The 15,262-nt window shown below is 37.6% G+C and overlaps 2 protein-coding genes and 4 non-coding genes across 6 annotated transcripts; 3 read left to right on the top strand and 3 right to left on the bottom strand.

The window, feature by feature from the left end:
* Positions 1-233: 233 nt before the first annotated feature.
* Positions 234-4,860, bottom strand: ap4m1 (adaptor related protein complex 4 subunit mu 1). The gene is made up of 15 exons (XM_052566795.1): positions 4,606-4,860; positions 4,348-4,433; positions 4,131-4,237; positions 3,922-4,018; positions 3,712-3,822; positions 2,681-2,761; positions 2,541-2,603; positions 2,393-2,459; positions 2,247-2,300; positions 2,044-2,150; positions 1,872-1,963; positions 1,183-1,227; positions 1,031-1,081; positions 824-941; positions 234-746 (listed from the first exon to the last, which is right to left on the bottom strand). The coding sequence occupies exons 1-15, from the start codon at positions 4,661-4,663 to the stop codon at positions 555-557; spliced, it is 1,329 nt and encodes a 442-aa protein (XP_052422755.1). The 5' UTR covers positions 4,664-4,860; the 3' UTR covers positions 234-554.
* On the top strand, positions 4,790-15,260 carry and3 (actinodin3). The gene is given in 4 exon segments (XM_052566943.1): positions 4,790-4,929; positions 12,847-13,200; positions 13,202-13,406; positions 15,249-15,260. Coding segments are annotated over 4 exon segments (711 nt in total).
* On the top strand, positions 13,650-13,731 carry trnal-uag (transfer RNA leucine (anticodon UAG)). Its single transcript has one exon. It is a non-coding gene; the product is annotated as a tRNA-Leu (tRNA).
* On the bottom strand, positions 13,984-14,057 carry trnat-agu (transfer RNA threonine (anticodon AGU)). The gene has a single exon. It is a non-coding gene; the product is annotated as a tRNA-Thr (tRNA).
* On the bottom strand, positions 14,368-14,449 carry trnas-gcu (transfer RNA serine (anticodon GCU)). The gene has a single exon. It is a non-coding gene; the product is annotated as a tRNA-Ser (tRNA).
* Positions 14,688-14,769, top strand: trnal-aag (transfer RNA leucine (anticodon AAG)). Its single transcript has one exon. It is a non-coding gene; the product is annotated as a tRNA-Leu (tRNA).
* Positions 15,261-15,262: the final 2 nt, after the last annotated feature.

Here is a 15,262-nt window from a genome sequence, read left to right as displayed (position 1 = left end):
GACACCCACAGAAAAAAGCGGCAGTTCAGAGAGCAAAATTTATTTAATAACACTGAATAGTCGCTTCTTTAATTATATTAATTTTATTATTTATGCATTTATATATATATATATATATATATATATATATATATATATATATATATATATATATATATATATATATATATATATATATATTCATGTGTTTGTATTTATATATAAATAATAAATATACACAGTACACACTCATATATTATGTAAACAAAACTTTTATTTTGTGTGTGTATACATATATATAGAAGCCATTTATACATAGTCAATGTTATACACCTCTGGGTTTATTTTATTTTTTAATAAAGAAACACTATTTTGATAGTCATATTTGACAATATTGTCATATCTCCAAAAATCTCCAGATTCAGTATATTAAAATGAAAGGAGCAAAACTGCTCATTTGTTCATATGCATAGATTATTACCATCTTCCCAACAAAACAAAACAAAAAAACAATACAAATTGTAGCTGGAAGAGGCACACAGCAGTTTGTTTAATGTTCTTTCCATCTGGTTAGGTCAGATCCGTATGGTGTAGGAGTCAGAATGAGTGACATATCGAACCCAACGTTGTGACAGTCCTGTCTGAGTTGGAGAGAGCCGGAGGAAGCGGATCTGAAGGCCAGTGCAGGTTTGTTTGGGCAGTTCAAATGACATACTGACAGGGCCGACCTCCAGTAAAGAGGCAGAGCTTAGACCAGGAACATCCACCTGTGGTACAGAATTGACCTCATCAGTGATGGATCACGTAAATTGTGTCAAGTCAAATGACCATATAATAACATCACCTTGAACAGAGCTGACAACTGTGCTCCTCCTGGGAAACGTGGGATCTCCCAGAGCAGGGCTTTGTTCTTCGGCTGCAGTTCAGCGGTCTGGTCAGGACTACTGAGCTCCTGAGACATACTGTAGTGGATTGAGAGGGGTTACAGGGGTTATAGATGGTCCACAAGACTAAATAACACTAATAACCATGCTGTTAAATAAAATCTGACCTTGTAGAGCCTTTTGGCACAGGAACAGTGATGGAAACATTAAGAGCCGTACTGCAGCCAAAATAAAGAACAACAGTTGTAATGGAACCGTGTACTCATATTGACAAATCTTTTGATGCATCATGACATTTTAAATACTATGCAATACTGACCTTTTAGGTGGAAGATCACATCTAAGCTTGAGGAAAATCAACACCCTGCAAAGAAAGATTTATTCAAATAAAAATCCATGAGAGGATGAGCATTACAGTGATTTTTCACGGTTAAGAGGTGTTTATGCATTTTGATAAAGCTACCAATATTAACTAAATAGAGCAATTTATTATCAATAATAAACAATTATTCCATTCTGAAGTTCAATCGGTGTCGCTCATGTTGCCTTTAATGTCCAGCTCTATAAAGAAATGAACTGAATTTAAATTAAATATATATTAATTTGAAACAGAATTTTACTTAACATTTATTTCATTTAAAAATGGACAATTCCACTTTAAAAAGATTTTAATTAATTTAAAGTTAAGTTTAAATTTCAAGTATATAAGGATTCTTCTCAACCTGTGTATGTGTGTGTTTTTCAAGAAAGCAACCAAACATTAGCAGTGTTTATTTTTCTGTCTTTTATATTCATTCATTCAGTCATTTATAATCATTTATTTAAATATTCCACTTAAAACAATTTAATAATCATTAACCATTTATATACTAATTTTACCGATTCATTCATTGATCTGTTATATTATATAATATACCTATATTATATAATCACAATCTAACAAATGATTAGATCGCATGTTATGTGTTTTGCATAAAAATGTCAAAACCCATAGATAAGTTTACAGACCTGTTTACATAATCCTTCTCTACAGAGGGGAATAACTGAAACGGAGGTGCACACGGCAGCTCATCACATAGCTGATACTGCATCACTGTTTGCTGAAGAAAAAACAACTACATCAACTATCCATTCAGAAATTATTCTGAAGTGCATTTCTGAGCGTGTCTCAGCAAGTTACCTCTCCTTGGCTCGGACAAACTTTCAGGATTCTGAAAGTATCAAATTCATCCAATTTGACAGCCTGATGGAATCTGCATTCATCTACACGCACAGCTGAACTATAGCCTGAAGAATAGAAGGAAACAGACTTAATCACAGCTGTAATTAAACATACACAGTCTCTCGAGAAACATCTGTATTGATCAGTGTTGCATACTCAACCTTTTAGCTCGGACTTTCCAATACTGAGCTCTTCATTCAGTCCAATCCGCATCTCTACAGGATGAGCAGAAGAAATATACAATCATAAAAGGAAAGATCATTTCACAGTCTGCATTAACATGGACTGCAAAATGCAGCCAACTCACCTGAACAGGTCGGGAGAAAACATTTTATTCTTATCTCTCCCTGAATATCTGCTTTCATTAAAACTCCCTTAAAAGAAGAGTAGCATGTAAAAGATGTAAGCAATTAGGAGTTTTAGTTCAAAACATGGTTCTTTTGAGTTGTACTCACCTTGGAGCCAATAACCACAGACAGCCTTTCTATAACATCCACAAAGATCTCATTCTTTCCACCCTACAGCCAGAGAGAAGGACAATTCATAATCATTTCTGAGATCATCAAAGATAACTGAAGAATCTAAGACGACCCACCTGCTCTCCTCGACTGGACATTATAGGACGACTGGCTGCAACACTCGGGGCCACTTTACTCTGCTGTGTCTCAGCTCCAAACTACAAAATATGAAAATTGTAAAGTCTATACTTATCATTAATATTCATTTGGGTGATTCTCAACCAGGGGGCCAGGACTCACTAGGGGGCAACAACACACTTCCAAAGGGGGCCACAAAATTGTTTACAATTACTTAAAATAACACAAAATAAGATTTGTTTTAAGCTATTAGTTTTAAGAACTGTTGTAAACTACAACAACAATTTCAGCTGCTTTGACCTAGAACTATATTTATTGCTTTAATTTGTTAAAGAAAAAACACACACACATATACATATATATATATATATATATATATATATATTTATTAAGAACAAGATTTCTCCTGATCTCGGGCAATTTAATTATAAATGTAATTTCTAGACTAAGTAAAGTCATGGCAATTAATAAAATTATATATATATATATATATATATATATATATATATATATATATATATATATATATATATATATATGAAATTATACACTTGCATAGATTTTCTCAAGCTTTAAAATATTTTATTGGGTAGAAATTGCCATTTGTGTGCAATAATAATCTGAAAATATGAAATTAAATCAAATGTATAATAATCAAAAGTCAAAGTGAAAATCATAAAGCACTTATAAAGCACATATTTTATTTACTTATACTTATTGTACACATTATTTATTATATTGCCACTTCTAGTTTGTAAATAAAAGCAAATAAATGGAAAGATTGAAAATCAGCAGCTTTGTCATTAGAGCAGAAAATATCGGAAATATCTAGACTTTCAGATATTGAAATATTCACATAATTTTGAAAAGTGGTGAAGTCACTTGACTTGGAGTGAAAATGATTGAGAACCACTGCTTTAAACGTAAAATCAACTATTATAATGCAGACCACAGCTGTCTGTTTGTTAAACAAAAAACGTTAATTAATTTATAAATAAGTTTAATAAGTAAAGAAAAAAAGATTACTTACCAATCCAACATTACTTAGATCAAAAAGACTGAAGGGTTTGGATGAAACAGCTTCTGTCTGGATGAAGTTTTTCAGGATGTCAGTTGAGGTCGTCTGTATGTAGCCAAAGTCCTGGTGATCAGAAACACAGAGGTAGAGTATAAACAGTCGTGTGCTTTTAAGACTCATGTGTTTGATGTGACAATAAAAAGAAAAAGAAAGAACATTTACCACCATCTCATCCAGCAGCTCATAAATCAGAGCGAAATTCATTCGCACTGATTTCTCTGACAAACTGCCGCAGTAGTCCTTCGTAAGAGCGGCTAATCTGTGAGACATACAACTGCTGCTTATTACAACGACATCTACACAGATAATACACAGCTGTAATATTATTAAAATAAAATATGACATTACTGATAATATTAAGATTTGTTAACCTGTTGAGGAACTCAATTATGGTGAAGGGGGACGGGTTTGTGTTGGTGGACGCCACCCAGTAAAGCCCTCCCTGCCTTATGTGGATGAAATTAAGACCTTTGTGTGACTGCAACAAGATCAACAAGTGTAAACATAAGCCAAATAATGCACTGGAAAATTATTACCATATAACAATTAAAAGCCAGGCATAAGATCACCCAAAAATGCTTATTTTACCATGACAACCGGAGGCTGATTACCACTAAGAGCTGTGACCATCTCATAGAAGACATTGATGGCGTCTTTACTTTCCTCTCCTCGGACTGACACGCAGAGTTAAGAAAACTAATGAGCAAAATGTATACAGATTTATGTCATATGAGTCCAAAACGAACTAAAGGCAGGGCTTCATTATTATGTTATCTTTATACCAACCATACATATATAAACAAATAACATCTCACTATTAGATTAGTAAGCCAGTTGTAAGGATACAGTCTTTATATATGAGATGATCTCCCTTTGATGACAAGATGAAAATTTGACTGATCATTTTCTTCAGCACACACGATTGGCTTTCGTGTTATTAAAAATCAGTCTGCTTCCTATCCGCCGTCATTTGTATTCTGCAAACTGACAAAAGAAACCCGTTTAGCTGCTCAAATGTTTCAGTATTTCTATGGTCCCCGACCGTGAAGTAAACAGCCGGTTTGTTCTTCTTCACGAGCACTCACGCATTTACCGTGACGTTTCCTGCCATCTACTGAGCTGGAATATGAACTGCTCCTCGGCGACTACACCAAAACATTACACACCAAGGTACACATGTATTTAAAGTATGGTGTAACACGTGCGAATCGAACTTGTATACATATATGTATATTGATTTATTCGTGTGGAAGTAATAACAAAGACCGGTTGTCTTTAACAAACACTGATCGTAGCAGAATGACTGCACTGAAGGGTGAATATGGTTAAAATATATACTGTTAGGCTATACTGCAGTTAAGTCGATGAAAACTAATAGATCTAATATTTCACTTTTAACTGATACTGTTGAATGTAAATAATAAACAAATAACAGAACAAGTCCTCTTAAGAATCCTGTTTGTGACGTTTGTGTTTGTGACGTTTAGCGTATCAGTGGTGGTCAGTAACGGAGTAACTTTACTTGCTGTACTTAAGTACATTTTTCAAGTATCTGTACTTTACTGGAGTAGTTTTATTTTGAGTAACTTTTACTTTACTACATTACAAAGCATAAGATCGTACTTTTTACTACATTTCATAAAACATATCGTTACTCCTTATAATATATCACGTGATCCGACCATGACTCCGACACGCTGAAGCGGAGTCAGATTCAAGAACGGACTGATTCTTTTAATGAACCTTTTTAAATCGGTTCGCAAATCGCACCAAACGATTCATCACGAATTAGAATTATCCGATTGCAGCTTTCTTTTAGGATTGCAGCTGTTCTAGAGTCGACAATTCACTGATTCAAATGAACCGTTTAGTGCGAGTCTCCAGTGAACTGAATTCTCAAGAAAGAACCGGGAGATCTTGTGAGCGCGCACGTCTGATGCAGTTAAAAGTAAGTTATTAATGTCGAAATTTAGGATTAATTATTCTAACTGAAAATCATATTTAGGTAAAAACTGTCAGTTGTTTGGGAACTAAAACTGCTGTAAAGGATGATATGTTTAAGCCCACTGAAATGCTTGAATGCAGACGATGCAGACACATCATCAGTGTCTCTATGTTTTAGGTAAAAATAAAAGAAACATTAAAATTACACAGATTAAATAAAATAACTCATGCACGTTCAATTCCCCGCCGCCGTAATGTTAACAGTTTTATCAAAATGCTACGCATGCCCTATGTGACGTAACGTTACTGTTTTTATATTATCAACAGTATACATTTTTATACGGTTTGGATTATCTAGCCGATTAGACAAATATGAATGTTTATTCATAACCATACTGAAAATAAGTAAATATTGTTAGCTGAGCTAACTGTCTAGCTAACAAGCTTGCTGGTGCCAAGATTAACGTTAGATTAGATTCAACTTTATTGTCATTGCACATGTAAGGTACAACAAGGCAACGAAATGCAGTTAGCATCTAACCAGAAGTGCAATAAACAGTAAGTGCAGAATATACAAGGTCTACAATATGTACAATAAATATACAGATAAGGCAGTATTATGGATATCATTTACAAGTTTTAAATAATATCAGCAAGCATGATATACAGTTAGGTGTACTATGAACATACGCTTTTACATAATCCATCTGTATAGTATGTACACTATAGGCAGAAACTATGAACATATTAACATAATTTACACTAGTGCAATGGACTGTATGTGCATAGAAAATATTTCAGTGTTCAAATGGATTACTCGGTGTTTCTGGATGAACAGACAGTGCAAGTAATAACAAGCTTGCTGTTTTTTGCTTGTTGTAAATAAATAAATAAATCAGATGTAGTGATGAGGAGGGGTGAGGAGTCTGTGTGTGTGGTGTGGGGGGTGTCAGAGACAGAGTTCAGCGAGGAGACTGTTCCTGGATCTGCTGGTACTTGTCCGGAGGCTCCTGAAGTGCCTTCCAGATGGCAGAAGGTTAAACAGTCCGTGGTCAGGGTGAGAGGAGTCATTGAGAATGCTGCGAGCTCGACGTAGACAGTGTTTTCTCTGGATGTCCTCAATAGCAGGAAGTGGTGTCCCTGTGATGAGTTGGGAAATTTTTACCACCCTCTGCAGTGCCTTGCAGTCAGCAACTGAGCAGATCCCATACCAGACTGTGATACATATGGTCAGGATGCTCTTGACTGCACACCGGTAGAAGTTCACCAGGATGGCTGAAGACAGCTGGTTCTTCTTGACCAGGCTGGAGGTGTTTGTGGTCCATGACAGGTCCTCCGAGATGGTGGTCCCCAGGAACTTGGGATGGGAAGCTGGAGACACGTTCAACAACCATCCAGTTAATGTAGATGGGGTCGTGCATGCTTCCTTTCTTCTTCCTCAAGTCCACAATGAGCTCCTTTGTCTTACTGGTGTTAAGGAGCAGGTTATTGTCAGCGCACCATGTGGCCAGATGCTGTACCTCTTCCCTGTAGGCAGTCTCATCGTTGTCTCTGATGAGGCCAATCACCGTGGTGTCATTTGCAAATTTAATGATGGAGGTGAATCCATGCACAGGCTTGCAGTCGTGGGTGTAGAGGGAGTAAAGGAATGAGGTAATTTTTTTAAATAAAGTCCTAATATTTTTATTCATACACCTAGATAGACTACATCTGGGGGAAAGATGTGATGTTCAGAACATGGTTACTAAAGTAATTATCAAAATGGGAGGTGATGCCCTCTGACAAGGGGCAGACAAGGTTTGAGAACACATCTGACAGAAACGGTTCTTGACACGTGAACGAGTCATTATCTGGCTCGGCTCGGTGTTCATCTTCAGTTCTCTCTTCACAGCAGTTCAGTCAGTGTACTGTTTGAGTACATGAATTACTCCGGGATATTGGTTTGTTTTAGCTCAGAGGGAGTGTCAGACACATTACAAAAAAGTTAACAGCTTAAGTCATTTGTGGATTAATGCGTATTGGAGATGCAAACCATTTAAAATGATTCAGTTCGATTTGGTGAACTGGTTCAAAAAGATCCGGTTACATCGAATGATTCGTTAGCAAACCGGATATGACAAACTGCTTTGTTTTGAACTCTCTCACAACAGACACGGAAGAGAAGACAATGCTGAATAAAGTCATAGTTTTTGCTATTTTTGGACCCAAATGTATTTTCGATTCTTCAAAATATTCGAACCGACCCTCTGATGTCACATGGCAGGGAACTACACTAACCTATTCCACTGGTGGCCCTTGCGCGAATAACTTTTTCCGTTACTGGTGTAAAACAAGATTTGGTCACACAAATTGTTTAAGTTTTTTTGTGGCAAGTATGCCACTCTGGATAATAATGAAACTGTATTGCATACAGATGTGCTTTTTATTTTACTTGCCATCTTTTAAACCACATGTCTTCTTGTTTTATTTCTTACAGTACACACAGTGCATTGCTCCGTCTTAGTACCTTAACTCAGGGCCGTAGCAGTGGGCCCTGTTTAAAATGGTTTAATATTTACTGTATGTCCGTTCTATTTATTTATTTGTGCTATTTACACAATGTTTACTTTTTTTTTTTTTTTTTAAGTTTGTAGGTGTCCAGAAATAGCACTGCACAGTCTTCACTGTAAAAAAAAAAATAAAAAAAAAAAAAATACACAGTCAAACCAAAATGTATTCAGACACCTTCAAGATTTCTCACACTATTAAAGTTTATTCTCTATAGATTAGAAATTGGTAATAAAAAAATGACAAGAACTCGAAGTAAAACTGTGTCAGAACAAATTCCTCTTGATAATGTCAGATAACTATTGTAGAAAGATATGTAATGGAATCAACCAAAACTTCCGACAACTGTCAGTATGACAATATTTACACAACTATCCATACTTTGTTGAACGGTTACAAAGCAAGCTATGCTTAATTTTGTTCAGTCTGTGGTCTTTTTTATCAATATCACTGGTAATCTACAGTATGAAGAATGTTGGGGTATATTATTTCATAGTCCGCTGTATTTTGCCATACTCCCTTACACAAATGAAATAGTGTCCTGCACCCATCAGTAAAACAATATAATTAATTATATCCGATTTTTGGTTTGACTGTGGATAAATTCTTGTTAAAACTACAAGGTAATTCAGTCAAGAGCTGTGAGTGATTTACTTTCAGTTTATTGGATTAACATTAAAGACACTGACAGCAGATTTAGTAAATTTGATGCGGTCACTTTAAAGGGGGGGGTGAAATGCTCGTTTTCACTCAATATCCTGTTAATCTTGAGTACCTATAGAGTAGTACTGCATCCTTCATAACTCCAAAAAGTCTTTAGTTTTATTATATTCATAAGAGAAAGATAGTCTGTACCAATTTTTCCTGGAAAAACACGACCGGCTGGAGGCGTGGCGTGTGGGCGGAGCTAAAGAATCACGAGCGCCAGTAGGCTTTTGCGTTGAGAGCATGTGGAAGCTGTGACATTATCGTGAGGAAAAAAACATCATCCAAAACAAACCATGGCTTACAGTCAGATTCAGCCGTTTATTTATGATCCAGAATCAGATCCCGAGGCTGAAACTGAACGAGAGCAGCAGCAGCAACGACTCGCTCCGAGCGGGACGCGAACCGGGGTCTCCGGCATGGGAGGGGACGCACTAACAAGGAGGCAGAGATATTTTAAGCAGTTTTACTCACCGCCTGCGGTTCCAACACACGATCGTGACCCTTTTTCCTTGGGATTGCATCATCCTTAAGAAATAAACGATACACAAATCCGTCGTCAAACTGGGCCTTGTTTGTAAAACAAGCATCTTCGAAATGCAGGGAACAAACAAAAACACTTGCACAACTCCGTTGATGCTCTGTAAAAATAAACTCCATCCACTTGTCCCTTAATGCTGTTTTTTTTTGGTAATCTGTGCAGGGTTGTCTTGCCCTGGCAACCAAAAACACACTTCTTTTGTGACTTTTAGCGACGCTCTCGCTCTGATCAGTGAATCGCTCTGATCAGTGAATCGCTCTGATCAGTGAAAGTCTGTGCTGCTCAGCCTCGCTATACGGGAGCGCGCGCTCTTCCGGCAGAAGTGCCTTAGGACCCATATAAGGAAATTCCGCTCCATCTAACGTCACACAGAGCCATACTCGAAAAAAAACTTTCCCAAACTTGTGACAAACCCGAAGGAGTATTTTGGGAACAAAAATACTCCTTTAAACGTACAACTTAATTTTTGAAACTTTGTCCATGTTTAGCATGGGAATCCAACTCTTTAACGGTGTAAAAAACTCAGTATGCATGAAATAGCATTTCACCCCCCCTTTAAGAGACAATCTATCCATTATAATGATACACATCCGATATCTTTCTCAGCTCTTTACTTTCACTTATGACATATCCACATACTTTTCGAACACACTTTCCAAGACAGGTATTTTTACATATTTAGTATGTATTTGTCGGTACAAAAGCAAGAAGACTTTGAGATGCATGTCTGGGTGCGCCCTGAACACCAGAACACCGCGGTGCTGAATTAAGCTCTTTCGCATCCTTTTCTGTTTGTTTAAACTGCGATTTGTATTTGTTCCTTCAGGTGCAGGAGGAACGTCCTGAACCATTGCTCGGTTCAGTGTTGCTGTTCGTGAGATACGCCTCTCTCGTGTGCACAGAACAGAGCGCGCGAGTAACCAGCTACTTAGTTGAGCTTTCCCACATCGAGGGGCTGAAGCCAACTTGATGTGTTGAATGCTCAAAGCACATTATAAAACATATTTTTAAAATACAAAATTTCTGTTTTAATAAATGTCATAGCATATTGCCTAAAACATAAGGTAGGTACAAAAATAATCAGTGATACATTTGCGACCTCAAAAAAATTAGGGTCGCAGTGTAATTTCAAAAGGTTGCATATGCGACCATTTTGGTCGCAGTGTAGTTCCCTGGATGGACTACTTTGATGATGTTTTTCTTACTTTTCTGGACATGGACAGTAGACCATACACACAGTTTCAATGGAGGGACTGAGAGCTCTCGGACTGAGTCTAAAATATCTTAAACTGTGTTCTGAAGATAAATGGAGGTCTCACGGGTTTGGAACGACATGAGGGTGAGTTATTAAAATGCCTAAATGTACATATACATTTTACAAGTCTTTGACCTCTAGTTTTAGATTATATATCTCAAATAATAATGAATAATAAATATAAACTCATATATATTACTAAGATATATAAAACATTAGGTATTTGAGACCTTATATTGACTAATGAAATAAATGTTAACAGATCAGAATAATAAGTTAAATTAATTATTAATGTAAAAAATGCTCGTTTTCACTCAATATCCTGTTAATCTTGAGTACCTATAGAGTAGTACTGCATCCTTCATAACTCCAAAGAGTCTTTAGTTTTATTATATTCATAAGAGAAAGATAGTCTGTACAGATTTTTCCCGGAAAAAAACGAGCGCCTGGAGGCGTGACGTGTGGGCGGAGCTAAAGAATCACGAGCGCCAGTAGGCTTTTGCTTTGAGAGCGTTTGGAAGCTGTGAAATTACCGTGAGGAAAAAAACATCATCCACAGCAAACCATGGCTAACAGTCGGTATAAGCCAAATGTGGTGTCAGTGTATTTAGATATTGGGTGTTGTTTCTTGTTTGTACAGCAGGTGTCGCTCTAATGTTACCTGAGGTCAAAGTTATAAAGGAAGTATCAAACTGCCAAAGGGCAGGGGGGTTTGACCCGGAAGGGCAAAAAGGTTTTGACTGCTTGTGGCGCATAGGCGCTAGAAAACTGATTGTTGACTGTGTGTATATGTATACCGATATGATTTACCATTGAAACTGGATAAATGGATATTCACCTCTGCACGATAAAGCAAATAAAAGAATAATCAGCAACACAACAAAGCCTATATATTCTCAAGACCAAATCCGTAAGGTAACAGAACAACAAGGACACAGCGCGTCAGCCAGGCATAGCCGGGCGAAACTACCCCAGCTGTCAGTATTAGACTGAGCGGCTACAGTCAGATTCAGCGTATATTTATGATCCAGAATCAGATCCAGAGGCTGAAATTTAACAAGAGCAGCATCAGCAACAACGTCTCTATGTAGTATGTATTGAAACTGTATATATTTGCATAGCGGTTTTGGAAAATGACAAAGTTCCACTTTATGTCGTCTTTTTTTTTCTTTTAAGCTGTACATGTGGAAAGTTCAGTTTGATGACAACATCGCATGTTGCTTACTTGATGTGCTTACACACCGATTGCTAAGTTAACAACACAGAGATATTTGAAGCAGTTTTACTCACCGCCTGCCATTCCAACACAAGATCGTGACCCCTTTTCCTTGGGATTGCATCATCCTTAAGAAATAAAGGATACGCAAATCCGGCGTCAAACTGGGCCTTGTGAACAAGCATCTTCGAAATGCAGGGAACAAACAAAAACACTTGCACAACTCCGTTGATGCTCTGTAAAAATAAACTCCATCCACTGGTCCCTTAATGCTGTTTTTTTTTTTTTTTGGTAATCTGTGCAGGGTTGTCTTGCCCTGGCAACCAAAAACACACTTCTTTTGTGACTTTTCGCGACGCTCTCGCTCTGATCAGTGAATCGCTCTGATCAGTGAAAGTCTGTGCTCAGCCTCGCTATACGGGAGCGCGCGCTCTTCCGGCAGAACTGCGTCAGGACCCATATAAGGAAATTCCGCTCCATCTAACGTCAGACAGAGCCATACTCGAAAAAAAACTTTCCGAAACTTGTGACAAACCGGAAGGAGTATTTTGGGAACAAAAATACTCCTTCAAATGTACAACTTAATTTTTGAAACTTTGTCCATGTTTAGCATGGGAATCCAACTCTTTAACAGTGTAAAAAACTCAGTATGCATGAAATAGCATTTCACCCCCCCTTTAAGTGGTCTAGATAGTATTGTTTCACACGACTTGGATTAAACCGTTCAGTTTATATGGATAAGTTTTCTGATGCCTTTATGCTCCTGTTAAATCTTTTGAGTTTTTAAAAGATAGGTAAAATCGTATTGGTTTAGAGCAACACAGTTTGGAAAGTAAATTATGACAGAATTTGCATTTTTGGGTGAAGTTATTTCCTCAGCAAGCAATACACAGCAGAAATAAAAATAGAACCCAGCCTCCACCCCCTACTTTACCACCTGTCTCCACCCCCTACTTTACTACCTGTCTCCAAGATGGATGTTATGTACCAGCGTAATTTCAAAAGACCCCCAATCATGCCACATATTGTGTACCTTCCCACTTGTGGTATACCTGTACTGTGCGATCCACGTTACCACCCAATCTGCAAACCCATTCCTGTCCAGAAGTCACGCTCTCCACCTGTAATTGCCTCAGAGCCAGTGACGTCTGCTTCTTCTCAACCACCACAAAAATCCACGCCTCCACCAGCCCCTCAACCAATGATTATCAATGGAATAGAGTTTGACTGTGACTGATTGCGTAATCAACAATCCTCCGAGGCCAGTTGAGATGATTGAACCATCACCAGCACTGCCAGTGGAAAAGGTGAAAAAATAATAAATGTGGAACAAAGTAATCCTATATGCCCCAGTTCCAACCTATGACACATTTGACTTCAATCAAGATCCTATCCACCATGCAGCTCCAGCTCCCCGATTTCTCAAAAAAAAAAAAAAAGTGAGAAAAAAGTATCTTCATAATTTACTCCGTTCACATTTTCTTATCAAAAGGATGTATAATTTATGGTCACGTAAAAACTAGTTTGGTTTGTTTATCGGATTGATGTTATAGGTTTTTGTTTTTTACAAATATATCCCAGACGAAAGTATGTACACTGACGCTATCAAAACGTCTGTTACAATATGTTGTTTTAAAACGACTGTTTTGGTCATTTATATAATTTTCTAACTGGCCGCATAGGGTAGCGTGGCCGAGCGGTCTAAGGCGCTGGATTTAGGCTCCAGTCTCTCTGGAGGCGTGGGTTCGAATCCCACCGCTGCCAAATTTGTTTTCTAAATATTTAAAACGGAGAAATTATCACAGCACAAAAACATGCTTTTAAATTTCCGGTTGTATCAAGGCGCACAGAACTTCAGCCTTTATCTTTAGATATGTCTTAAAAAATATAGCTTCAAATTTATAACTTGCAATTGGTCATGTTTTCACATAATCCTTTAAACAATCATTATTAAGCGCTTAACATAATTTCTTGACAGCCGTTCTTGTACAATAATCACTGTTTGCGAATTTTAAAAGGCACCGCTGGGATTCGAACCCAGGATCTCCTGTTTACTAGACAGGCGCTTTAACCAACTAAGCCACGGCGCCAGCGAGCACTTTTTAAAAATGTAATTTTTTGGAACACACATAATGATAATTCGTATGAGGGTTTTATCGTAGACAAAAGTAAGATAATAGTCAAGCTTAACTTCCCTCGTACATTTTCTATCGTAGTACTTATTACTACGGATGCAATACATTTGTGGCCAAGGGGGGATTTGAACCTATAATTGTGTGTATTTTACTCGTCCCGCCTCCCTTTAATTTCCTTCGTTCCTAATGGCCAGTCAGCGCTCTACACCTATCGGCGACTGGCCCCCACTTGTTAACGTAGAATGACAACTTCTTGAAAATAATTCGACGAGGATGGGATTCGAACCCACGCGTGCAGAGCACAATGGATTAGCAGTCCATCGCCTTAACCACTCGGCCACCTCGTCTGAAACCAGCAGTTTATAGAAACAAAATTCTATAATAACCTACAACGATAAACAAAATCTTATTCTCAAAAAAAAGACTTCAGTATACTATAGCTCCCCGGTAGTCTCATAGACAGTAAAAGATTGTCTGCGAGAGCTAATTTGTGAATCACTGAATCATATATGCAACTAATATAACTGCGATAAACGTTTATTTACTTTATTTATTTACTTTCCCAAGAACCTATTCCTTACCAATGGTAGCGTGGCCGAGCGGTCTAAGGCGCTGGATTAAGGCTCCAGTCTCTTCGGGGGCGTGGGTTCGAATCCCACCGCTGCCAATCACTTTTCCCCTTTATAATAGTACTTTTTGACGTCATGTGTTACAAAGTGTACCGCGAAAGGCACACAATATTAGACACACTATATTTACCTTATATAGTGCTAAAAGTATTATTAAATTGTATTGTCGACACCTCCGCTATTAGGCTTTATTACAATAACACTGCTCCAGAAATCTAAATGTTTTCATATTTCCCATTCCCTTGAACAAGTAAGTTTACGCAGCCTGTGAAGCCCATTCATCCCTTCATAAACCGCCATTTTGTTTGTTTTAGCAATCCTTACTTACAAATAAATTAACCACAAGGCATGTTGTGCAAATACAATCCACGAACCCCATCCCGCGTCATCTTACATATAATGTTGAAAGTGTTCCACACGGACAACCTAAATGTGCCCGGTCCCGTCATGTCATACTGTCAACAAGCAATGCATCCTCCATCTCCTGCCTCTCATGGTCACTGCTTCCATCCCGCAGCTTCCCGGATGACG

The sequence above is a fragment of the Carassius gibelio genome, chromosome B10 (genome assembly GCF_023724105.1).
Source record: "Carassius gibelio isolate Cgi1373 ecotype wild population from Czech Republic chromosome B10, carGib1.2-hapl.c, whole genome shotgun sequence".
Classification (NCBI taxonomy): domain Eukaryota; kingdom Metazoa; phylum Chordata; class Actinopteri; order Cypriniformes; family Cyprinidae; genus Carassius; species Carassius gibelio.
This window is presented reverse-complemented; position numbering and strand designations above follow the sequence as displayed.